Source organism: Arvicanthis niloticus, chromosome 11 (assembly GCF_011762505.2).
Source record: "Arvicanthis niloticus isolate mArvNil1 chromosome 11, mArvNil1.pat.X, whole genome shotgun sequence".
NCBI lineage: Eukaryota > Metazoa > Chordata > Mammalia > Rodentia > Muridae > Arvicanthis > Arvicanthis niloticus.
The window spans coordinates 45,917,261-45,944,146 of NC_047668.1; the positions used below are offsets into that span (position 1 = coordinate 45,917,261).

The 26,886-nt window shown below is 38.3% G+C and overlaps 1 protein-coding gene across 2 annotated transcripts in view; it reads right to left on the reverse strand.

Moving 5' to 3' along the window:
• The window catches only part of Nbas (NBAS subunit of NRZ tethering complex), a 284,871-nt gene that overhangs the window by 136,456 nt on the left and 121,529 nt on the right, over positions 1-26,886 (reverse strand). For both annotated transcript variants that reach the window (XM_034514140.2, XM_076942115.1), the window contains exons 31-35: positions 18,464-18,576; positions 15,480-15,593; positions 4,230-4,343; positions 2,973-3,130; positions 2,189-2,275 (exon numbers count right to left, since the gene is read on the reverse strand). In XM_034514140.2, the coding sequence (XP_034370031.1) occupies positions 2,189-2,275; positions 2,973-3,130; positions 4,230-4,343; positions 15,480-15,593; positions 18,464-18,576 (586 nt within the window). The remainder of the gene's footprint in view (positions 1-2,188; positions 2,276-2,972; positions 3,131-4,229; positions 4,344-15,479; positions 15,594-18,463; positions 18,577-26,886) is intronic.

The following is a 26,886-nucleotide window of genomic DNA, read 5'->3' on the forward strand; positions in this document are numbered from 1 at the left end:
ACATAACCAACATCAATAAAAACTGGAAATCTGTAATCTTGAAATTATTCACAGAGCATACATCTTGTTCTATTATTAACAATTTTTCTACACAGGAAAAAAATGCAGCATCTTCACATGTACGGTTTATACTTTTCATGTGGATGTCACTGTATAACAATATCTTTATTTTGTCTAACTATATGATAAAAATAATTTTCATAATGAAATAACAGAAATAGTAAATCAAAGCAGGTTACATTGAAATCAGCTTTCATTTATGAGTTATAATTTAATATGGTTATTACTTCTACTGTTAATGTGCAATACATGGCAGCTTATAGCTAAATACTACATTATACACTGATAATAATAGCTATAATATTCTGAAATGGACTTCATTCATCAAAGGTATATGAGGGTTTTGATTAACACTTCCTGAAATCTAGATCTATTATAAGTGGCTTAAAGAGAAAAAGAAAGACAGGAAAGCTTTTAAGGAAACAATAATGACTTTGGAATAATGCCTTTACTTGCTAAGTGGACACAGAGGACATCTGTGCCTGTCTTCATTGCTAACAAGAGTCTAATGGGACAGTATATACACACTTGTGGCAACACAGCATGGCTTAATCCAAAGAAGACACCACAGGGCCAGGCTGACACTCACTAATTCATTGTAATAGCAGAAAACAGGAAACCTGAAAGCCACAAAAGGCTTTGCATGGACTGTTTCAAAGAAGGATGGGAATTCAGAACAAGCCCATGGAGCTGAGCTCAGCAGAAAGATGGTCTGAACCTATATTAAATAGACAAACGATACCCCTCTCACACTAGACAAAACATAACAAGACGTGAGGAACCACCACAGGTCATGCAGAGGAACTATGCTGGAAACTGTTTAGACTCTGTTCTTTATTTGCTTCCTTGTTTCTGTTAGCCATGGACTAATCATTAAGCAGCGGATCTTGCTAACAGAGCTCTAGCAAACATCGGTCATTTACTAAAACATAGCATGAAGAAGGTGTAAGATAAATGACATTATCTTCACTCACCACACACAATACCACATCAACTGTAAAGTAGTAACAGAAAAGAAAAATGTGAGAAGAGGAAACTATGAGATTACTCAAGGAAAGTACTAGAAAGAAAATACTTGTGAGGAAAAGGCTCAAATTCAGGGCACAAACAAGAAGGGTAGTGTGGTGGTTTGAATATGTTTGGCCCAGTGAGTGGCACTATTAGGAGGTATGCCCTTGTGGGAGTAGGTGTGGCCTTGTTGAAGGAAGTGTGTCACTGTGGGGGTGGGCTTTGAAATTCTCCTCCTAGCTGCCCCATGAGACAGTCTCTCCTGGCTGCAGTCAAATGATGATACAGAACTCTCAGCTCCTTCTCCATCACCATGTCTACTTGGATGCTCCCAAGCTTCCTGCTATGATAATAATGAACTGAACCTCTGAAATTGTAAGCCAGCCCCAATTAAACATTGTCCTTTATAAAAGTTGCCTTGGTCATGGTGTCTCATCATAACAATAGAAACCCTAAGACAGGTAGGAAGGGCGAAGAAGAAATTACCTATTCCCCTGGCATGACAGAACCTACTCAGGAAAGTGATGGGTCTGCCATCACTCATAGTTTGAAAAGCATTAACAAGAGACAGCTAGATGATGGAGGAGGAGATCAGAGGAGATGTGCCTGAGCAAGTCGGACAGGTAGATGGTAGACAATTAAGAGAGCCAAGTCTTTATTAAGATTTTAAGTCTTCAATTAGACTAGAAAGATGACTCCTACTACATACAGGCTGAGTGACCACTGGCTCCTATTAGAGCTGCTTAGACTCTGGAAAAAACACAGAACTTCTAGGGACAGAAACCGGATAATTACTAATCTGTGCAAAAGAGAGCTACTAGGACTCCTCAGAATACTCTGTGGGAGCAAATAAGAGGACAAAAGTTCTGAGAGAGCTGTAGTAAACTGGTCATGTACTATTTCTTCATCTGCATAGGGGTTTGAGCTGTTTGCTTTGTAATTTGTGAGCAGGCACTTTTGAGTTCTTTTCCATGTGAATGCTGTATTTCACACAACACAAAACTGAGAAGTATTCTACACACACACATGCTGTCTGTTTTGGCATTGGGTGATTGAGCCCATTTCATTCCACCCACAGTATCTTTCCAGCTCCTTCCCCCACACTCCTTAGCATACATACCTCTTGTAGAACTTTACCAACTAAGGGTGAGACACTAATATTTTCTCCTTCAGGATGGATCTCGAAATTTACTCTTTGATAAAGAATCTGAAACAAAAAAGGATGTATTTTTAAAATCTCCTTCCTCTCACTTTATAGGCTTGAAATTTGGAAAGTATTAGGCTCTCCCTTTGAGAAAAATGTTATTTTATAATGAACAGTTTTGAACAACAAACATACATCAGAACTTTGGAAACAGTTTCACACGGAACTGACAGATTCAGGAGAAAAAAACTGTCTATGAAAAGCCTGCCACAAAATGCCATGGATGCCCATGGTGTGACGTTTATAGTAATCTCCCTCTGTCAGCTCTTTTTCTCATCTAGGAGGCTCCCTTTCTAACTCAGCATCTCTCTAAGGCCAAGTCCTACTCATGGTTTCTCAGAAGGTATGTGCCAACACTTGCTCAAACTAATGAGGTTTCAGACAGACTTCACATGCCTAGTTCTCATCTATTTTATTCTTCACAATGCTGCATTGCCTTCCTATAGTCAATCATTTACTTCCTAACATACTTGTAGCTTTACTCAAGCCTCTTACACCATTTGTCCTTACTATAATAAAGCCAACAATACTTAAATATCCTCAGGTTTTCAAATTCCTCTGTGTACGACAACCGCGTTCCTTCTAGGAGAGCAGCATACTATAAAAACAAACAAAAATTGACCCATGTCTCAGATACATACACCCAACAAAAAAAAAACCTTCGCACATGTCAAGATTTATTGTATTTGTGATCACTGACCTCTGTTTGAAGAGAGCTGCTAGCTGCCAAAAGAAGTTCAATGCTGCTGGGAGGGCAATGTGTCAAAGCGAAAGCCATGAGCTCTTGACGAGTGGCCAGGTCCTGATAACCTTCTGATTGACCCAACTGGCTACAAACATCCCAACTGTCTGGATATCCTGAAAAATTGACAAAGAAGGAAAAAAAGGAAGAAAGGAAAAGAATAATGTGAATAAAGGTGAGGGGTATCAGAGTCCTAACCAGGTCTTGTGGTACCAAGGCAGAACTGCAGTCATTAATGACACAGTGTACACAAGGCATGAGAATTCAAGCTAGAAAAGAAGGATCTGAGCAATTCATTATCCACATAATTCAAGGGTACTCCAGACAAGTGTTTTTGACAGAATCAGAATCAATAAAAATGAATTCAAGTTATTCACTGAACGCTCATGGTGGATTCTGAATTCAGGACACTAGGAGTTTGGCACTGCCTAAAGGAACCATTTTTTCCCATTAATAGTAGACATACATTAGACATACAGAAAAAGCAAGCAAAGAAACAGAATGTACATGCATGGTGCTAGAGATAGAGTCTAGTAGTAACAGAGTTTACTAGAGGCATAAAGCCCTAGATCCATTCCCAATACAAACAAGTGCAAGGATCCAGAGTGAGTTGGGCAGGAGTTACAGCAGTGAAGCACACTATGTTAACTGCTCCCTACTGGTGTACAAAGGTTTTCCTATGCAGGGCCCATAATAAGATGGTACTGTGCTTTCTTCCACTAAGGAATGTAGAGGCAAAAATTATCCTACTATAAATTCTGTTTATTCTTTCAAGACTGGAACTTTAAATTCAATATAAGAAATATTTGAGCCAAACTCCTGCCCAATTTTTCAACACTGTTCTTTTTTCCTATACTAAAATATAGAAATATTGACTATCCAATCACAAATTCTAAGTATTCTTCCAGATTTTATTTTCTATAATATATAAAATAGTATTAAAATGTTTCAGGTACGGTTTTCCCTGAAATCATGAAAATGTTTTAGACAGAATACTAAAGTAACCAAAACCATAGAGATGAACTATAGCACCTGAGTCCATTAAAATCTTGATATTAGTATATAAACACACAGCATATATGCTTGCTACTAACAAAATACATCTTAAGCAAACATTTGCCTGGCTTGCCAGTCAGGCTCACTGATTTCAGAAGAGCCCTTTCTGTGATTTACCATGTTGAGAGGATGTGAGCAAAGTGTAAGCTGTCTACTCACCTGCGGCCATCAGCTCCCGACAATACATACTAGCTGCTCTGTAGTCAAGGACATGGAGTGCTTGTTCCACTAACAGGATCAGAACCTGCCCATGCCTTTCTTCTGGGTCTTCACCTGTATACACAGACAGATGACTTGATGATTCGAACAGCCTCACTGATCAACATCATTAACAGTAAGTCTCAAAACCACAAGGAAAACAGACAGACTGGAGTTTAATGATTGGAGGATAAAAGTTACAATAATTTTTGAGTTTCTAATCTACTTATTATATATGGAAGTTCCCTCTAAGTCTCAGAAGATTAATATCACTTCTCAAAATAAACAAATAAACAAACAAACAAAAAGGCCAGGATAATCCATAGTCCTACAAAGGACATATTCTTTTCTTTAATAAGGGAGGAAATCTATTTCAAAACCAGGTTATACAATGAGGGCTGGTAAAGGCACTGATAACCAAAATTCACTCACCAGGACGCACATGATGGCGAAAACAAACTAGTCACACAAGTTGTTTATTTTTTTGAAGTTATTAAAAATTTTAAATCCTTACATCATCACATGAAAACACATAATTAATTATATTGTCTTTTAAAGAGACAATAATGCAGAGACATTGAGATGGCTCAGTAGACTTTCCACACAAGCTTGAAAATCTCAGTTCAATTCCTAGAACCTATTTACAGTCAAAAGGAGAGAACCAACCCCTGAAAAGTATGCCTCTGATTTTCACACATGCCAGGCATGTAATTAGCCATATTCTCACACATATTATATCACAAACAATAAAAAATAAATAACTTTTAATGGAGCTACATAGTAAGGCCAACGGAAGTGATTTAGTAAGACCCTGTTTTAAAACTACAAATAAATTCCAGTATAGTGGCTCATGCCAGTAATCCCAGCACTTGGGAGGCTAAGGCAGAACAATTTCCATAAGTATGGGGCCAGCTTGGGCAACTGTCAGACCTTAACAAATGATGCCAGGCATGGCTGCACAGGTCTTTATCCCAGCACTCAGAAGGCAGAAGCATTTAGATATCTGTGAGTTCAATGCCAACTGAGTATACATAGAGTGTTCCTGGCAGCCAGAGATATAGTGATGCCTAATCTTTCTTTTTTTATTGGATATTTTATTTATTTACAATACAGATGTCATCCCCTTTCCCTATTTCCCCTGCCTAGAACCCCATATTCTATACCCCCTCTTCCTTTATTTTGATTACATGCATGTAATAAGGTCAGTGCTAGGTTGAGGGTCTAGCAATACAATAGATGCAAATAGTCGAGGAACAAGCAATACAATAAACACAAATAATCAAAGAAAAAGAAAGGCATTAAACCCAGTTACGCGAACACTCCCATGATCACTGTTTCTAAAGGCTTATCAGGATGACTAAAGTATCTAAGCCTACTTCCCTATCCTAGCCTGAGGTCATTTTCATGTCTGAAGGCTACTTCCTAGTTCTAGTCTAAAATTTAGAATCCTGTCTGAAATGACTTCTGTGTTGTGACTTAATATTTAGATTCCTGCCTTAGATTACTTCTTTGTTGTAGCCTAAGATTTAGATTCCTACCTGAAATTACTTTTTTGTTCTAGCCTAATGTCAGATTTCTACCTGAAGCCTACTTCCTTGTCCTTGGCCAATGTCATATTCCTACCAAGCAGCCCCAAAGGCTCTCTACTTCTCCCCCTTTTGTATTTTGTTAACAAGACTGAGCCTCTCTTAGGTCTTTCTGACAAGAATGCCTTCCTTGCCCATCATGGAATATGCATTATCAAAGGCAATGCACTTATGTCTTAGGTTGGTAAGGCTCTCTGCAGAATCTTACCCGACCTTGGCTTGCCAGCCTGTTAATTTAATAACTTTGTCTGGGGATCCATTTTCAGGTTTAAGCCATGTACTTTGGCTGCCAATATGTTGATGTTGTTAAAGATAAGCTTTAAGATGATGGGCAGAAATAAAATTATTCCCAGGACAAGAAAGGCTAGCCTGATCAAGCTATATATGCCATTCCTGAGGTTTGTCCAAATTGGAAAAACTGAGCTCAGGCCATGGATAATTTTATCGGTATTATCTACAGAATCAAAGGTCAACAGAGCAGCATTCTTTCAATTCATAATCTCATTATGCCAAGTTAACACACCCAGAGAGGTGTTAGGATTATGCCAAATGTCCTACAGGTGTCTTTAACCTTTTTTCTAATTATAATGACAATTATTCTGAATACAAAAGTAACACTACTCCAATAATATATAATAATATAATATACTGGGGATGGCTCCTAACTCTTGAACGCAGAACCTCCTTCAGATAATTTGAATGAGTTATAGAGCATTATTTGTTGTTCCAGATACCTGTATAAATCCATTTGTATACTCAATACATTAGTAACAATTTTTGCTAAATGGTTAACCAAAATAGTTGTGCTAACTCCTTGTGTCAATGCTATTGCAGAAGCAGTGGTGCTAGCAATTAATGGAATTAAAGCTGTTATACCACAAAAAAATCAAGCCTGCTACCCTCTTGCTTCTGCTTTAAGCCTAACTCACTTCTTCCAGCACTTTCAAGCTTTTTTCAGAGAATCAAGGTTTTCTAATACTCAGGGCAGTGAGACAAAAGCTGGTAGATAGACCCCTGTAACAGACATGCCAGGTTTAAAGACACTAACATAATTGGAAATTATATAGTCAGTGCAACTTACAATAAATGCTGTAGAAGAGACAAAACCAATTTTGGCTTCACAATTAAAAGAGCCTTAAAACATGAACTAACCCTTGTTTAAAACCCAGATCTTGTCCCAACATTATCTCCTGCTATCCTAACATCATAGCAAGCTACAGCTAGCTTCCAAATATGTTCCTGACAAAGTCCAAATCCAGTCTTCCAAAAGTAGACTGTGATTTCCCATATTGGATTGATTTCTAGACCAGTACATGATTGAGTCCTAGTAGCTGGGCACCTTTAAGAAGAATACAAGAGACATAGTTTCTCTTTGTGATTCTCTATCCCATAAGGTCTAAAAACTTGAGGCAAGGCAGCTTGTCCCATCTGGAATATAGTCAAGCAAAGAAGAGTCAGGAACATGTCCAATACAGCTCACCAGTCAACCTTGTCAGGGCATTCAGCAACCTCACAGGTCGGCATCATTCTTTGTCTCAGCAACAGTATGTCTCACCAATCTTTTTAAAGTTCTATGGGTCTCTTCCAGAATACCTTGTCCTTGATGATTATACAAAATCCTCGTAATAAATTGTTGACAAAAGTCTTGACTGCTCAACTACAATTGCCAGACCCATTATCTGCTTTTTTTTAATATTGGATATTTTACTCATTTACCTTTCAATGATATCTCCTCTCCTATTCCCCCCAAAACCCCATACCCCATCCCCACTCCTCCTATTACTATGAGGATGTGCTCCCACAATCCTCCCATTCCCACCTCTCTGCTCTCGAATTCCCCAACACAAGAGAATCATAACTTTCAGGCACCAAGGCTGTCCACTTCCATTGATGCCAGGCAAGGGTACCCTCAACTACATATACAGGTGGAGCCATGAGTCCATCCCTTTGTGTTCTCGGCCTGAAGATCTATTTTTTTGTTTGTTTTTGTTTTCGAGACAGGGTTTCTCTGTGTAGTCCTGGCTGTCCTGGAACTCACTCTGTAGACCAGGCTGGCCTTGAACTCAGAAATCCACCTGCCTCTGCCTCCCAAGTGCTGGGATTAAAGGTGTGCACCACCACTGTCCAGCCGCGGGCTGAAGATCTTAGAATGGCTACTCCAGCTTGTTTCTTAGGACCATTTCCTTCAAACGTTGTTTTCCAGCCTTTTACTCTAAGGTAGAGTTTGTCTTTGTCACTGAGGTGGGTTTCCTGTATGCAGGAAAATGCTGGATCCTGTTTACGTATCCAGATCATTAGCCTATGTCTTTTAATTGGGGAATTGAGTCCATTGATGTTAAGAGATATTAAAGAACAGGGATTGTTGCTTCCTGTTATTTTTATTAGAGGTGAAATTATCTTTGTGTGGCTATCTTCTTTTGGATTTGTTGGAAGAGGATTACTTTCTTGCTCTATCTAGTGTATAATTTTCCTCCTTGTATTGGAGATTTCCCACTATTATCCTTTGTAATGCTGGGATTGGGGAAAGATATTGTGTAAATTTGATTTTCTTGTGGAATATCTTGGTTTCTCCATCTATGGTAATTGAGAGTTTTGCTGGGTATAGTAGCCTGGACTGGCATTTGTGTTCTCTTAGGGTCTGTATGACATCTGTCCAGCATCTTCTCGCTTTTATAGTATCTGGTGAGAAGTCTGGTATAATTCCTATCCTCAGTGCTCAGGTGCAAACAGGAAGGAACCAGTATTTCAGGACAGGAGTGACTTCCTGGGTCCTAGTGGGTCCCAGTTACTCCCTGTTTGGGGCAGGTGTTGTTGTCACCTTACCTAAGATACTGCCTGGGTTAGAGCTCCTGGAAGGCCTGCTTCTTCTGGGTTTTGTGAGATTGGGGGCAGAGCCCAGGATCTGTACCCAAGTTGTTTCTTGACCTCTACTGTCATGCCACATACAAATAAATAAAATGTAAATAAATAAATAATATAAATAAATAATAAATATAAATAAATATAAATAAATAATATAAATAAATAATAACATACAAATAAATAAAATGTCATGCCACATACAAATAAATAAAATGTAAAACCAAAACAAAGCATGTCAAAAATTGATGAATAAATACTAACGGGGGAGGGGGGGAAGATAAGTGAATGAAAGTAATGAAGTGATAGTTTTGTTTTAATTGTTTTGTTTTGGCATATGAGAAGGTTGTTTGTTTGTTTTGGTGTTTTGTTTTTGTCTTAAAATTCAACTAGTAAGGATGATGTCATGGCACAACCTGCAATCCTAGCACTGCAGACCACAACAAGAGGATTTCAAGTTTGAAGTTAGCCTGGGCAGTACAGTGAATTTAAAGCCATAAAGAGAGCTTGTCTCGAAACCAAGCAACACACCACCACTAACTAAGTCTTTGAATAAACTGTGAATCCTGCTTAGCCACATCTCTCTGTCTTCCATATTTCAGTTTCAGCAAATACTTCAACAATAGGTTTAGTCATAATCCCTTGCTATAAATGCATATCATTGCCTCATCTGTTCATATCTCTTCTAGTAATGTTTCACCATTCTGAAATCTTAAGCAAAAATTCCATATCCTCTTAAGTTCACTGAATGTGAATCATCTCTTGGAAATTTGATGCCACTCACAAAGGCATGTACATGCACGTGCATGCACATGCACACACACACACACACACACACACACACACACACACGAAGAGCACACCTGTATTTGCACTTCAACCTGTCACTGAGAAGCTATTAGTACAAGAAAACTCTAGCACTTGACTTCTTACATAATCAAACAGCAATCCAGCCCAATGGAAGCAGTAAAACACCACAGAGTTAAAGCAGAACCATCTAGTTACGCTGCCAAGGCAATTGTATCTGTTGGGACACTTCAAATTCAGGAAAGGCAAAACAAAGTTTGTATGTCCATCACTACCTCAAAAAATGTGTGTGTCCTTCATGTTATTCTGTGGCTTAATGAATACAGAATTCCTGAAAAAAAATGCTCAAAATGGAGTATTAAAAATCATTTTCCTTCTGTTTCAACATAACGGTAAAACATTAAGATTAAATTAATGCTGCAACATATATTTTGAAGATACTTTAATATACAGGGATCCTGCACACTGCAGGCTGTTATAATGCAACACTTGTCCATAAGAGTTTAAAGATTTCAATTCCCTATGGACCTGTGTATGTATGAGCCCATGGTTCTAAGACAGCTTCCATAGACCCAGGCAGGTCTGGGCTGATATAAGAACACAAAGAGTCAGCTTGAGCATCAGAAATCTGATTCATCATCATTATGAGTGCACAAGACACTCTGATGGCACTTTATTTAAAATTTAATGACCATGAGAACCACTGTATACACTATGAACTTCACTACCTTAATTATTCTTAACTTGGTGCTCAATATACACCTGTTTTGCATCATATACCTGCCTTAATTAGCTGATATGAACTTGGAAGAACAGTGGTACAATACAGACCCAGACCTGTTCAATAAGAAGATCCAATTTTCAGTGCTAAACAAGACCAGGAGTGACCAAGCACTCAGTAATTATACAAACTACATTAGAGAAATTTTGCTTTGAATTCATTTTTATAAAAATGTATGATACATTTCTTGTATTTAAAATATATATTTGAGAAATAAACATGTAAAAAATCTGTTAGAACATAAGAAACTTCAGCTGAGACAATCAAAGACCACCACGTATCCACTGAGTAAAACTCACAAAGACTTAGGGACAGGTTTTTGCTAAAAGCACTGACTCTTTCCTGGGCCTGCAAATGTCCAGTAAGTACCTAAAAGCATGATAAATGCTCAGCTTTTCTGCCTCCTTTTTGCATCCATCTCCTTCATCTGAAGTCATTTGGTCTTTCAGTCACCTTGAGTTCCAGAAACAACAGGTCTAATGTATAAGCCGCTAGTGGGAGAAAGTTGGGTCTATCCCCAAGCAGCAATCACTGTAGTGTGGAGATAAAGCCCACCTGGATCAATCAGAACATAATGACCAACCAGGCCAGAGCCTGACAGGACTGAGCACATGCTTTTTCTCTTGGATTCCTCTCCCTTCCTGTATACCTAGGGGCTCGGGAAGTTATCCTAGGATACAGCACTAACATCATCAGTCCTCCTGACAGCATCAGGTTAACTACAGAGATTAAAATTCCTTTCCCACTTTTTTTTAACATTACTATTTTTTGGTCTGAAGACAGGTGGCCAGACCTAATATGTAGGTATCCTCAGAGCTAAGTCTCTGATCTAGGGCTCTACTAATCAAGGCCAGTAATCAAAACTACCAATTAACATCTAAGTAGAATATTTTCACTTCAACCAATATTTTTTTCTATTTTTGTCTATTTTCTTAAACATATTACAATAGTTTTCCTCTTTTATTCTGTGGGACCTGAACAATCTAGGTTTGACTCTGCCTGATTCATGATGCTATCTGCTGAAATAAACAGATTACAATTTTAATGTGTTTCCATTTAGTTTTTAAGAAGCCTATTAACCTTCCTACGACAAAAAACCTCAGTTCAGTAACCTAAAGCAAATGTTTTGCATAGTCTCTATCAACATTTTGGTAAATATTAAGACCTTTTTAAAAATAGTATACATATATCTCAGTAATGCAGACATAGATATACCAAGAATGGCAAATAAAATTTCTCTATTATCTTAATGAAAACTTTCTATTATTTTAAAATCTTATGCTTAGTTCAACTGCATAAACACTACAAATGTAGTGACAACCATGAAGTTAATATGGTCCAAGCCAGGGTCATTATAAAAACCTCAGTTATATATTTTACTAATTAAAAAAAAGTTTTATGCTACTTACAAGTGTCAAAAACACTGTTAAAACATAGTTTCACACCACCCTACCCCTAAGAAAACTGGCTAAATTACATAACATTTTAATCTGTTTTCCTGAAAGGTAATAGAATAAAAAAAAGTATAGATCAACAAAAAACAATATAATGTTTGACTTTAAATATACTATAAATTAACACAAGTTTATTTTGGTACTGGATAATATCTTATTTTTTAACACACTATAAACTAACACAAATTTATTTTGGTACTGGATAATATATATTTTTAACACACTATAAATTAACACAGAGTTATCTTGGTATTGAATAATATCATGCTCTATTACATTTAGAAAAAGAAACAATCTTCCCTCTACTTTTAATAATTCTTGTGTGAGACAAATTCCTATAGAAAGACAGTTTAACTAAAAGAAAATAAGTGTAAGTTTAACAACATGCATGGAGGACCCCTAGTAAGTGAACAAAGCAGCATCTTGGAAACACCCAGTCCATTGACACAGAGACCCTGAAACACTTTTGTCTTGAAGCCCAGCCACAGATGAACTTTGTTGAACTGAAATGCAATCCTTCTAGGTTTTCTGAGTCTTAACTCAAGAGTAATGACACATACACACATCAGTAAATGCACATACCACATCTAATATAAAACCCATTCCTACCCAATACTCTTAAGGTGTTTCTATTTATGGACAATATACACAAAAGCAAATGAGCCAGGTGTAGTTTTTCTCTCGTGTCTTGGCTAGGCTCCAAATACTAATCTCATTCTTGAAGACAATGTGCAAGCCCCTAAAAGCTAAGTGGAAAGACTAACCCTGGATAACCTTAGGATATTGACGGAGTCAAAGAGAAGGGCTCACAGAAGTGAGTGGTTGGGGGTGAAGGGCTAAAAGGTTCCTGTGCACAAGAGTCTTAGGCATTGGTGTAGAACCAGGCAAGCTCCTAATTGCCTCAGCCTGCCATGTTCATTTTAGACTCAACTAACACACCTCATGGTAGCAGAAGCCAACTTTGTACAGGGAGTAGCTGTCTCTCAGGTTATACTTGCTTTGCTTCTTTCACACAAGCATGAGTAATAAAGCAAGCAAAGGGATCCTGCCTATTTCTTCTCTTTTTATACCTTAAAAAAAAAAAAAAAACAAACAGACAAAAGAGTCACTACATAGGCAAAACTGGCCTCCAACTCATAATCCTCCTGTCTGAGTCTCCCCAATGTTCCAATACCTTTACATGTTCCATATCTTTATGCATTGTTTTCTCTAATCTAAAATCAATAAATCCCATACTAGGTGATTTGAGAACAGCCATATCTGTGAAAGTATTATGAATGAGTTAGAACTCCCAAAAGCCACTGAGTGTCATCACACAACATCCAAAAGAGAGGAAACACAAAAGGAGAAAGTATCGAGTAAAGTGCTAACAGCCCAGCTCTGTGAGATTCTCCTCACTGCCTGTAAGGCACACAGTAAAAAAGATCAGCCATAAATATTAAAAAATAAAATTGAAATAATTGTTGTCAATAAATTCTATGTGAAGAAGGGTCAAATAGCAATCAAAGTTCAGAGTTACATAGCTGAAAGTTAAAACCTGAGCAGGTAATTCAAAACTCCATACAGTCACAAGCAGGCTTTCAACGACTGAGGCCTAGAAAATGTGGTTAAGCAAGTAAATTCTTCAGAAGAATAGACATGAGTACAAAAAAGCAGTGTGGAGGTACAAAAGAAGGCAACTCATAGCTGTGTGTGATGTTCCTGTGTCATTCAGCATTTGGGAGGCTGACAAAGGAAGATCTTAATGAAAGCATAGCCTGGGGTATATAACAAGACTGTCCATTCAGATGGTTCATCTAAACAACATTAGTGGTACCACAACAGACATATTTGAGTACTGAAGTACAATGTAAAACATGTCTGCAGATAGCTATATGTTCCCTGCCTCGTAAGGGATGCAGTGGCCCTCTACCCCTGACAAGTAAATTGGTCTTTGTTACTTAGAATGACTGTCTCCTACCCACACTTTCTTTTAGAAGTTTCAAGTTACCTATGGTCAGGTGAAATCCAAAATTATTCAGTACAAAATTTTCAGAAATAAGCAATTTATGAGTTTGATTGCATGCAGGTTTCAGCAGCATGATGGAATTTAGCATTGCCTTGTGATACTGTACTCAGGACATGAGCCATACCTTCATCATACTACTTTTACCATCACGCCTCCAACTGCAAAGGCTATGGCGATGGGGACAAGCACTTGGTTAAGATGGAAATGTCATTAAATTACATACATGCTAGCTACTTTAATGTAAACACACATGGCTCATGGTATAAATATGTTGCATAAATTATACATATTCAAAATTATGTCTCAATAATACTGATCCAAGTTGAAATATCAAATACAGATACTACATGAAAGTTTGGAAAGTGGTAAAGTCAAGTTGAGATGAACTTACTGAACAAAACTAGCTGCAATAAAGAAGGGAATTCATGTACAGTGCATCTCCACATGCTGTTACTGTGTCTTCAGGAAGGATGTTCTCCTAGGAGAATTGAATGAAGGTTGCCAGGTCCATTCAGTTATATGTCAAAACAAAACTAGACACTGGTCTTAACAGGGACACCTGTAGCTGAGTCCTCATGAATCCATCCTTCACACACGAAGAGCTTTTCTATGCTTGCACCCAGTCGGGGCTCTTATTATTAGACTATGGATGACAAAAGCAAATAGATTTCCTATTGCATAGATGTGGTAACTGGACAAATAAAGCTTACAAATGTATAGCACGCATACATACACACGCATACACACATGCACAATAACAGGATCAAACCATTTTTCTGAATCTACACTCAGTGTTCTTCCAAGTGACCCACCATGCCTCGCATTGATGTGTGGCCCCAAGAATTCTGTAAGTCTACAACATTGATATATGCTTTTTTCTTTTTAAGTTGAAAAGTGACACATGTTTCCTAGAAGTAAAAGTATTAACAGTTCTATTTATTGGAAGTTCAAATATTAACCTATATGTCTACTAAATACAATGAATTTTTAATGTCTAGAAATAAATATAAACTCCCTTTAATTTTGAAACCATCCCATGGTGTTGACTGCAACAAATTTTAACTATTGTTTATGAAACAAAATACCCAATAATTATTCTCACAGAAACTGATATATATATGTGTATATATATATACACATATATATGTGTATCAAAAATAAAAACATAAAACTAGCACTAAGATAGACTGGCACATAGGACCACTGTAGTTAATAGAACATGAAATGCAGAGTCAAAGATTTTTCTTAAAAGTAAAGCTCCTATTTCACACTGGTAAGTAACATGTTTAACCTCTGTGCTCCTGAATATCTCCTATAAATTGGAAAGATGACCACCACTGTGACTACTCAGGAGAAAACTGAATGAGGTAAAAATGTATGAATATTTTGCCAATAGTAAGTGTATAAAATGTTCTAACAAGTTTTTCAGAACTGCCAAACTAAGTCTAGACGGTACCTGTCTAGAACAGCTGCTCCACATTGGAGCTTGCTCTCTCCTTTGAAGGGAAACAGTGACGTCTGATGACTTTCATTTCACAGGCAGTTGGTTTTCTGAAAACTTCAGTACAAACATACACTTTTATAACATGCCAAGAATCCTAGACAACATAATTTCTTGGTCAAAATAATGTTCTTCTGGCACCATTAAACAAATCCTGATGCTCACATAGGCTGACATGAAAAATGGCACAGGAGTTTAGTTTTCAAAAGACTTACCTGCAACTCTCAGTAATTCAGCAAGGCCTAGAAGCTTGGCTGACTGTTTGTAGCATGTGGGGGACTGGGAAACACACTCCTTGATGAGGCTGATTCGGTCAGAACACAAGCGTACTATAAAACAGACATTGAAGAACTTCATGAACACACAAAAGAGTTGTCATGAATGTTCACATGTAAAGGAACAAAATAAAATTATTATTCTCAGACTGGCTACAGTGGCATACCCTTGTAACCCAACAGGGCTGATGCTAAGATAGGAGATCATATATTTGAGTACAGCCTGGACTATATGGTAAGAACTCATCTATTCAAGGCCAGTCCACATTTAAAATAAATTTGAGTGTGTGTGTGTGTGTGTGTGTGTGTGTGTGTGTGTGTGCGCGCGTGCGTGCGCACACACAAGTACATACCTTCTCACTAAGTACCCTTGATTGCCTGGTTATGCAATTCTCTTTCTGCCTGCTTCCTGAGTGCTGAGTTTATAGGCATGTACCATTAAATTTGGCTTCAAAAAGCCACATTTTAAGTCAACCTCACCCAAGGCTGGCGAGTGGGAGGTTCACAAGTGAACCATGTTCCAATTCTCCCATGGCTTTTCCCAGTGCCCCCATTAAACTAGCATTCAAGAAAATGAAACCCCTGATCAAGCAGTTCATCTCATAGAGAAAAGAACGTTTAAAAGGGAAAAGGTCAAAGGACATCAAGTGTGCCCCTGGGGTAAGTGGTTCTTCCTCAGAGTAGCAATTTCAAGGAAGATGGCATTGCCTAGGTAGAGCTGGCTTGCATTAACTATGACAACTGTAACAGCAGGTACAGAAAATAGAGAAGAACTGTGTCTTAGGCACTGACTTATATGTAACTACCACACCAAACCAAACCTTATAAATAGGTTAATATCCCCAAGGGAAGAAACTGGGTTAGAGTGAGCTTAGGATACCTTAACAAAGATCAATGAGAAAGAGGTGGGCCTGAATTTATCTCAACTCTTTAAATTTTGTCTGTGACTTTCATCTTTATTCCTAAATCCATTATAAATTCTTATATAGTTCATTCAATGCTAACACTACAGGGGACAAACACTCAAGGAAGTAGGCCACTAGTACCTCAAAGAACTGAGGCTTCTGTTCCTATGTTACTTTTTTTAAAGGGGAAAGAAAACAGTGGAAACATCAAGAACCACAGGTGAATTCAGTTATATTTCCCAAACACTTCTAGAGTTAAGGACGGCAGCAAAGAAGTCAGCGGCCAGCAGTGCATGGTTTCTCAGGTAACTACTTTCTTCATTCAGGGGCCTGGAGTCCTGGATTTGAAGAAAGTGACAATCCAAGACCCACTTACCAGTTGTGGTCAGCTAAAATCTGGAATGTGGCAATACACCACTCTCACAGGGCAAAGTACTCAAGACAAACTGTGTGAGCAATGCTTCTATCAGTGGTTCTCAATCTGTGGGTCACCACCCCTTTAAAACCATCAGAAATATCAGATTTATACATTAGCATTCATAACAGTAGCAAACTTACAGTTATGAAGTAGCTACAAAAATAACTTTATAGTTGGGGTCAGCACAACGTGAGGAGCTGTACTGAAGGGTGGCAGCACTGGAGGGGTTGAGAAGCACTGGTTTCGAATGCTGGAATGCACCAGCCTCAACTGTAGGCTCTCAGTACAACTGTGTGACCAACGCCTGTATGAAAAGCTCCAACATCACATTTAGGCAAAAGGACCTGGGCAACTTGAAAGCATCAGTAGCAATTAAGGTTGAAGTAAGAATTGTCTCATAACTTTTGAGTCAAGCATAAGAGATGGGACAGCTAGTTAATAGTCTATGAAATTAAAATACAGGAGTAAGTTTTTTGCCAAAACTGAAACAAATCTGCAACTGTAGTCAATAAACTCCCAGGTATCTAATTTTGGTTTTAGCCAATGGTCTCACTGCTCAGTTGCTCTGTTACTATTATTATTTCTTTTTGTTTTTCAATTTAGAAACAATTTTTATTTAGTAGCCAAATAAAACTTCTGGTTAATATTTTTCATTTGTGTGATCATAATCTTAATAACTAGAGAGGTACTTTATATTCAACTCTTATATTCATATTATTAAATATCAATCCTAACAACAACTTATTTCTGAGTAAAATATACAAAGATGTGTGATGCACCATGGAGGCTGCCAGAAACTTACTCTTCACTACAAATTCAGTGGCCTTGTGTGTGTGTGTATATATATACATAAGAGAGAGAGAGAGAAAGAGAGAGACAGAAAGAGAGAGAGACAGAGACAGAGAGAGAGAGAGAGAGACAGAGAGAGACAGAGAGAGAGAGAGAGAGAGAGAGAGAGAGAGAGAGAGAGAGAGAGAGAGAGACAGAGAGAGACACAGAGAGAGAGAGAGATCTGACTTGATCTTGTAGTATTTGGCATAGCTGTTGCTTCCGTCGGCTGGACAGAACTGTTTGCCTGTTCACCAAGTTCTCATAGCTTCCTGAGTTTCTTTTCTATTTTTACTGCATCTTCTCAGTCTCACCATTCCAGCTTTTGAACTTAGAAACGCCTCATGAATCGATCCTTGTGCCTCTTCGTCATCACATCCCCATTAGACTTTTGTGAATAGATCCTGATGACTTTAAACACTTAACACATGTGAATGATTTTTAATGACATATTTCATGGCTCTTTTTCTGCCATGTAATTTAGGTACTTGGGTTCAAATACCTACTTAATATGGATAATAGGAAGACATCTGAGAATCTGAGGAAAATTTAATTTCTATGAATTGTTCTTAATATTTCTTTAAAGGTTATAAACAAGATTTTTTAAATTCATAGCAAAATCATTTTACTTGAGATTTCACTGCATAATAAAAGACAATAGAGTCTATTACTAATGAATTTAGATTATAATTGTTACTCTTTCATTCCAAGAAAATAAGAAGGAATACTTCTTGTCATAAAGTTAATCATATAATATCAAGCAGAAGGCGCACCTTGCAAAGGCAGGATCTTCACCCCAAATTCTTCAAGATACCCTAGGGCTTCGATGAGGTCTAATTCCTCCTGAATGGCGGCTGGCCTATCCGTTATGAGCTGTAAGCAGCACCTATAAAAAACCAGATCAATTTTGAAAAGCACTATCATAAATCCATTCATGTCACCTATCATGTTGAATAAGAAGTGCTCTAACACATATTTGCCTAGCCCCAGTGAGACCTTGCTCAGAGGGAGAGGAGATGTGACAGCAATAACAGTTGCCAACGGGCCCAGGCGTGATGCAGCATGGTTCGACTTAGCTTTAACTAATGAAGACAATCCCAATGAAGACCTGAAAATGGGTTTGTGGTTTCTGTTTATTTGGGTTTTTTTTTTTCTTTTCTTTTCTTTTTATGAGATAAAATTCAGATGAATTCTGGCTTCCCTTCTAAGAGAATGGGAGTTCCTTTATTTGTCTCAATTTGAAATCCTTTGAGGAATGACCAAAAAATTACACACATTACATTTTCTAACACAAAAGAACCTAGTGGCAATACCGTAGTGATGTGAACAACAACAGAAAGTGGTGTGCTAGTCAGCAAATGAATGTGACTGCTTAGTTTGCTTTAAGACAACAGCTTGCTGTGTCACACTGGCACATGTGACCTTCTCATCTCATATCTGATCAGGTGGAATACTTTCAGCTTTATTATATTATTATTTATTAAAAATGCCCTTTAAAAGCATTTTCTTTAATGAATAAACTTATTTTTTGAAAGGTACATGTGTAGGGACATTGAGAAATCAAAGGCTATTAAATGCTGACAACAGACAGCACCAGCTGAAAGTACAGAGGTACCAGTAGGCCACCAGTATGACTCAGTCACAAATACAGGCTAAATTTGACCTTGTACAATTGTAGAATTTAAATCTGTAAGCATTCACACATTCTGTTAATTCTAATGTAAGAACTACAGACTCTGATTTTTATAACATTTTACATGTTCTTACCCTTGACTCCATGAATTCTAGACTGGAAATTTACCCAACAGTGAGGCTAACATATCCCCATTACCAGATTGCTGAAATTTCTTTGGTTTTAAAAGGGAAAAATAGAAATTACATTCTATAAAAGATAAAAGACATATCCAGTCTGAGCATATAAGTTATGTGTCCTAAATGTATAGTATCTTCAGCAATAGATGGTCCACCTTCAACACCCGAGTGGCAACCAACAGCTGGGTCTCAACTGAAAGCCTCTTTCCTGGGGTCTAGCTTCTATGGTTCCAGAAAATATTATGCAAGCTGCCAAGGGAGGGGTGCAAGTAAACAAGCCTATCTAGATAAAACACCTATGAGCCACAACAATTATTAGCATGGCAAAATATGCACAAAGATGTAAAAAGTGGCACTCACTTGTTGGTAACTGGACTTAGGGTCCACTCAACAGGAGAGAAATCATGCCAGGAACTAATTTTAGCCAGTTTCCTTGGTTAGCGAGGTCATGAACCTTAGAAAACAATCTACTACCAGCCTCTGCTAGACCAGCAATAATTATTTACTACATTTTAAATCTTATCCTTATACTTGCAGGTAAATGCAGCTACTACCCATCACTAAAGAACCCTCTGTTTACAACAAATAGATAACATCACAGAAAAACACAACTGAACAAACAGAGATCAACATATCATTGGGAGCCCAGCCTCAAAACATATATATCACAGCAACTGTACCTATGGCTCAGGGAACATCACAGAAGAGGGAAGAGAACAATTATAAGAGTCAGAATACCAGACATCTGATGTGAATAGGCCTCTCCCAGTGATAGCTGCATAAACAAGACCAGAACAATCGCAATATCAATGAACATGTTAGCAATTAGGACAAAGTTTCCAAGAGGTTATGCAACTGAAGAAAGAATTATAGGCAACTATCAACTGCTGGGGGGTAAAATTAGCCTCTCCTAGAGATGAGCCCCTTATTACCTGTCCACTGCATAGGGGTCAACCATGAAAATTATAAACAACCATATACACACAAATTGTTTTTAAAAGGTACTCTGAGGGGTATAAGTATATGTGTATACATATTTGCATGTGTGTAACAAATGTAATGAAAGAAAAAGAGGCTATCAACATAAAAGGTGTGTGGATGGGTTTTAGGTAAGGTACCTGGGAGAGGCTGAAGGGAGGAAGGAGGTGATGTGGAGAGAAACAGCAAGAACTAAGGGGCATTTGAGGGGTGGTAGAAAAACCAAGCGTAGTTAAAATTCCTAAAATATATAATGGTGATCCTAACAAAGTCTTCAAATAATGAGGAAGATGGAGCACCACCGGCCATCTCTCATCATCAAAAAGAAACTTCCAGTACAGGAACTGGGTTATATCTAATTGAGCTGTTGGCCAAAACATCCAGTAGAAATTCCCAAGACAATAATACATTGACCTCTGAAAACTGACAGCAAGGCCCCATTGATGAAGACAACACCTATACAATTCATTGATCATGGAGTAGTCACATTGGTAGTCACATTGGTGCCTACATAGATCCTTCACCCTCATATTCTAGAGAAATGTAAAACCTTTGATGTATAGTCTGTCCTGCCTGCAAAATATGCTACAACAATGGTGGCACAAAGCTTGTGGGAATACCCAGAATCTGATTTGACTTGAGAAACACTCCATGAGATGAAACCTATACCCAACAATGCTTGGGTTACCAAGAACCAGACACTAGATAGCCCAGAAACCTAGAATAAAGCTAAATACTAGAGGTGAGAAGAGGAAGGAAGGGAGAGCAGGGGAAGGAGGATGAAGAGGAGGAGGAGAAGGAAGAGGATGAAGAGGAAGATGAAGAGGAAGAAGAGGAGAAGAAGCAGCAATAGTAAAATGACTACTATTAACATTCTTCTTTGCTCACAGATCAGTGTTTTAGTCAGCCAGCATTAGAGAAGCTTTCCCCTGCAACAATGAGAACAGCTACAGAGACCTACAGCTAGACATTGTGAAGAAAGACAGACCTTGAAACACATAGCCCTAAATGGGATGTCACAATCAAATCTCTCTGTAAGCTCAAGGAACACCACTGAAGAGGAGGATGAAGGAGTGTGGAAGTCAGAGGGGAAGAGGGACACCAGGAGAACAAGGTCCTCCAAATCAACTAAGCAAAGTGCATATAAACTCACAGAATTGAAGCAGCAAGCACAGGTCCACGCAGGTCAGCCCCAGCACCTCTGAGTATAAATGACAACTTTCAGTTCGTTATTTTTATGGAATTCCTGAGTGAGTGACGAAGTGGGTCTCTGATCTTGTGCCTTTGGATGGGGCTCTTTTTCTTAGGCAAAAGTTTGCCTTGTCTAACTTTTTTGTAGTGGTTTTTGTTTTATCTTAGTATATTTTATTTTGCTATGTTTTACTGTTATTTTATATAAGCCTGTTCTTTTCTAATGAAAGACAGAAAGGGAATAGATCTGAATGGGAAGGAAGTGGAGAGGAGGAAAAAAAGGAGGGAAACTGTGGTCAGAATTCACTGTATGAGAAAAGAATCTATTTTAATGAAATGGGGTGAGAAAATGGACATTTAATAATACACACACACACACACACAGTTTCAGTCTGAGAAATGGATGGTATGGTGGCCCATACATGCCTATGAAGATTGTGGATGTACACTGTTGTAAAAGATAAAAAGTGAGAGGCCCATAGAGCTATTATAAAAAGGATCATTGATTAACTGCAAGTCTTTCTGTCTGAGTTGGCATTTATCCCTTTGTGAGCACAGTATTTTGCAACAGAACCTGCATAGAGCTCACAATTACCTGGAAGTCCACATTGAGACCAGTGTTATGAACACAAGTGCCAAATGATGCCTCTTTGAAGGCCTTCTAGATCCACATATTTAGCAGTGACCACACAGGAGTCTACTTTTCCATTGGTTCCTTTCAGCACACTGTCTTTAGTGGAACCCACTGGACTGTGAAGCACACTGAATACACCATTTACTTAAACAGATTTACTTTACTTTAAAATGTAAAATCACAATAGTAATCTGAAATTTTTCATTATAGAATATTATTCCATAATATAATTTCTTTTAATTTACAGGATAAATGTCACCAATTATCTTAAATTGTATCATTATTTATAATTTTAACGTACACAATTTTACATGCAAAATATTAGATATTTCATATGATATATCAAAACTGTTATAATAAATATATTATTTTAACTTGGATTATTAGTAGAAATACAATAAAGCATTAAATGGAAACTAACATTATTTGAACCTATGTGATTTTGACACATTGTATGTAATTCTAGAAAACAATAAATATTATTATTGAGAAAAAAATTAAGTTTTCAAATTAAAAAATAAAGAAATGCTCAAAAAATAAAAATAATGAAGATACTCTACATATTATGAGATAAAAATACATTCAATACAAAATACAAGCAAAAAAGGGCAAGGCATAAAATTTACATGTACAGAGCAATGAGTTATTATTTTTAAAAGTAGAAGATAACACTTAGTAAACAATTTTGAAGACACACAAGAAGTTAATTTTAAAAACAAATGAGTAAAGTTAAGGAAATTAACAATTTACATCCTTTGCCTTCTTTGGATATTGTCTTAATTAGGGTTTCTATTTTTTTCTTGTTATTTAATTTTTATTTTACTTATTTACATTTCAAATGTTATTCCTTTTTCTGGTTTTGCCTCCAAAAACCCCCTATCCCATCCTCCCTCACCCTGCTTTTATGAGGGTGCTCCCTCCACCCACCCCTCCCACCTCCCCACCCTCACATTCCCCTACACAGGGGCATCAAGCCTTCACAAGACCAAGGGCCTCTCCTCCCACTGATGCCCAAAAAGGCCATCCTCTGCCACATATGGAGCCATGGGTCCCTCCATGTATACTCCCTTGGTTGGTGGTTTATTCACTAGGAGCTCTGGGGGGTCAGGTTGGTTGATATTATTGTTCTTCCTATGGGTTACAAGCCCCTTCCCCTCCTTCACTCCTTTCTCTAACTCCTCCATTGGGTACCCAATGCTCAGTCCAATGGTTGGTTGTAAGCATCCACCTCTGTATATGTCAGGCTCTGGCAGAGCCTCTCAGAAGACAGCTATATCAGGCTCCTGTCAGCATGCACTTCTTGGCATCCACAATAGTGTCTGGGTTTGGTGTCTGTATATGAGATGGATCCCCAGGTGGGCCAGCCTCTGGGTGGCCTTTCCCTCAGTCTCTAATCCACACTTTGTCTCCATATTTCCTCCCTTGAGTATTTTGTTCCCCCTTCTAAGAAGGACTGATCCACATTTTGGTCTTCCTTCTTCTTGAGCTTAATGTGGTCTGTGAATTGTAGCTTGGGTATTGAGAGCTTCTGGGCTAATATCCACTAATTCTGAGCTAATATCAGTGAGTGCATTCCATGTGTGTTCTTTTGTGATTGAGTTACCTCATTCAGGATGATATTTTCTCATTCCATCCATTTGCCTAAGAATCTCATGATTTCATTGTGTTTAATAGCTAAGTAGTATTCCATTGTGTAAATGTACCACATTTTCTGTATCCATTCCTCTGTTGAAGGACATCTGGGTTGTTTCCAGATTCTGGCTATTATAAATAAGGCTGCTATGAATATAGTGGAGCATGTGTCCCTGGTTGTATGTTGAAACATCTTTTGGGTATATGCCCAGGAGTGGTATAGCTGGGTCCTCAGGTAATGCTATGTCCAGTTTTCTGAGGAATCACCAGACAGATTTCCAGAGTGGTTGTACCAGTTTGCAATCCCACCAACAATGGAGGAGTGTTCCTCTTTCTCCACGTCCTTATCAGCATCAGCTGTCACCTGAGTTTTTGCTCTTAGTCATTCTGACTGGTGTGAGGTAGAATCTCAGGGTTGTTTTGATCTGCATTTCCCTGATGACTAAGGATGTTGAACATTTCTTTCAGTGCTTCTCAGCCATTTGGTACTCCTCAGTTGAGAATTCTCTGTTTAGCTCTGTACCACATTTTTTAATAGGGTTATTTGGTTGTCTGGAGTCTAATTTCTTGAATTCTTTGTATATATTGGATATCAGCCCTCTATGGGATGTGGGGTTGGTAAAGATCTTTTCCCAATCTGTTGGTTGCTGTTTTGTTCTATTGACAGTATCTTTTGCCTTACAGAAGCTTTGCAATTTTATGAGGTCCCATTTGTCAATTCTTGATCTCAGAGCATAAGCCATCGGTATTCTGTTCAGGAAATTTTCCCCTGTGCCCATGTGTTTGAGGCTCTTTCCCACTTTTTCTTCTATTAGTTTCAGTGTATCTGGTTTTATGTGCAGGTCCTTTATCCACTTGGACTTGAGCTTTGTACAAAACGATGAGAATGGATCAATTTGCATTCTTCTACGTGCTGACATGCTCCAATAACTGTCCAAAGAGGGACCCGCAAGAAGCACACAGGGCACAGGAAAAAATGGAGCAGCTGGGAATAGGATACTTGCCGTCTTCATCTGTGCCCCGAAGAATTAGGGTTTCTATTGGTATGCTAAAACACCATGACCAAAAAGCATCTCAGCAAAAAAAAGGGTTTAGTTCATCATTGAAGGAAGCCAGGTCAGTGTGAGAAAGAACCTGGAGGCAGGAGCTGATACAGAGGCAATAGAAGGGTGTTGCACACTGGCTTGCTCCCCATAGGTCAATCAGTCTGCCTTCTTATAGAACCCAGGACCACTAGACCAGCAATGGTTCCACCGCACATTAATTAGTAAGAAATGCCCTACAGGCTTGCCTATAGTCTGTTCTTACAGAGGCATTTTCTTACAGAGGCTCCCTTTTCTCTAGTGACCCCAGCTTATATCAAGCTGACATAAAACTATCCAGAACAAACATCTTTTGAATCACTATGAAAAAGCTAGTTAATAAATAGGAATAGAAGAGATATTTTCTATACACAATATCATGGTAAACACAAATGCCTTAGAACTCACAGGCCACTTTATATATACAACATTATATACACATGGGATCCAGCACAACATGGGATCATATGAAGTGAAAGTGGATCCTTCTGGGATAGAAAGAGAGGCAGGGAAGGCACAAGAGGATTTAAGGCTCACCTGAGAAATGCCTGCCTAAAAGCTATAGGTCAGACACAACTTAGATTGCAAAGGCTTTCTACTTGATATTGTCAGCATTTGAACTAAAAATATTATCCCCTGAGAGAAAGAAAAAGATTTGCTAACTACTTTAAAGAACTCTGTCAAGTTCAACTATAGAAGAAAGAAAGAAAGGAGGGAGGGAGGGAGGGAAGGAGGGAGGGAGGGAGGGAGGGAGGAAGGGAGGGAGGGATGAAAAGAGAAAGGGGAAAAAACTAATTCTGACATATAAGATAGCGCTAGGGAAAAGAGTTGCTTTTTACCTTTGCTAGAGTTGAAGCAAATGAACCTAGAAATGAACCTAGATACTGAAAACTGCAAATGAGCTTGAAGATTACATGAAAAGGGTCAAAGTATAAGAGAATGTTTATCATTATGACAATTAGTCTTATAGGTAGGTAGGTAGACATATCAGAGATAGAGATGAGAGAGAGAGAGAAAGAGAGGGAAGGGGGAGGGGAGGCGGAGGGGGAGGGGAGGGGGAGGGGGAGGGGGAGGGGGAGAGAGGGAAACAGGGCTGGTGAGTTGGCTCTGCAGCTAAAAGCTCTTACTGTTCTTCCAAAGAACTGGAGTTCGATTCCCAGTACCCATGTCAGGTAGCTCACAACTGTTCATCATTCCAGACCTAGGGGTCAGACAACTACTTTTGGCCTCCATGAGCAAACCATATGCATGTGAACATACACACTCTCTTCAAAATAGAGAAATAATATGAGAAGTTACAGCTGAAAACCTAGGCAATAAAGTTAAACAAAAACAGGCGAGCCCAGACATTCTTGTGTTATAGAGAGTGTGTGTATTGGTCATATATGTGCATATTAACATAGAGGCCAGAGGCCAATATCAACTATCTGTCTCAGCTATTCTTTGCCTCAGTTTTCTGAGACAGGTTTTCTCATTGAACCTGAACTGGTTGGCCACAGAATGCCAGAGATCTGCCTGTGTGGTCCCTCCCATGCCACCCCCCACAAAGAGGGGACACAAATTCATGCCACTTTGTGTTTCTTTTGCATGGATACTAGGGATCCAAACTCAAATCCTTAACTGACAATCTCCCAAACTCCTCAATTCCTTTTTTAAAAAACAACTATTAAAAAGATGAACACCACAATCAACAATAAAAAGTTAATTTTAGGGCTAGAAATAGGTTTCAAACCAAGCCCAAGTAGTGGCTATTATGCTTACTAAAAGGGCACTTCAGTGTCTAGTGTGCTAACAGAAAACAAACTGGAACCATCTGGTAACATTACCAAACTTTTATAAAGTATATTACTCTATACTATCTACATAA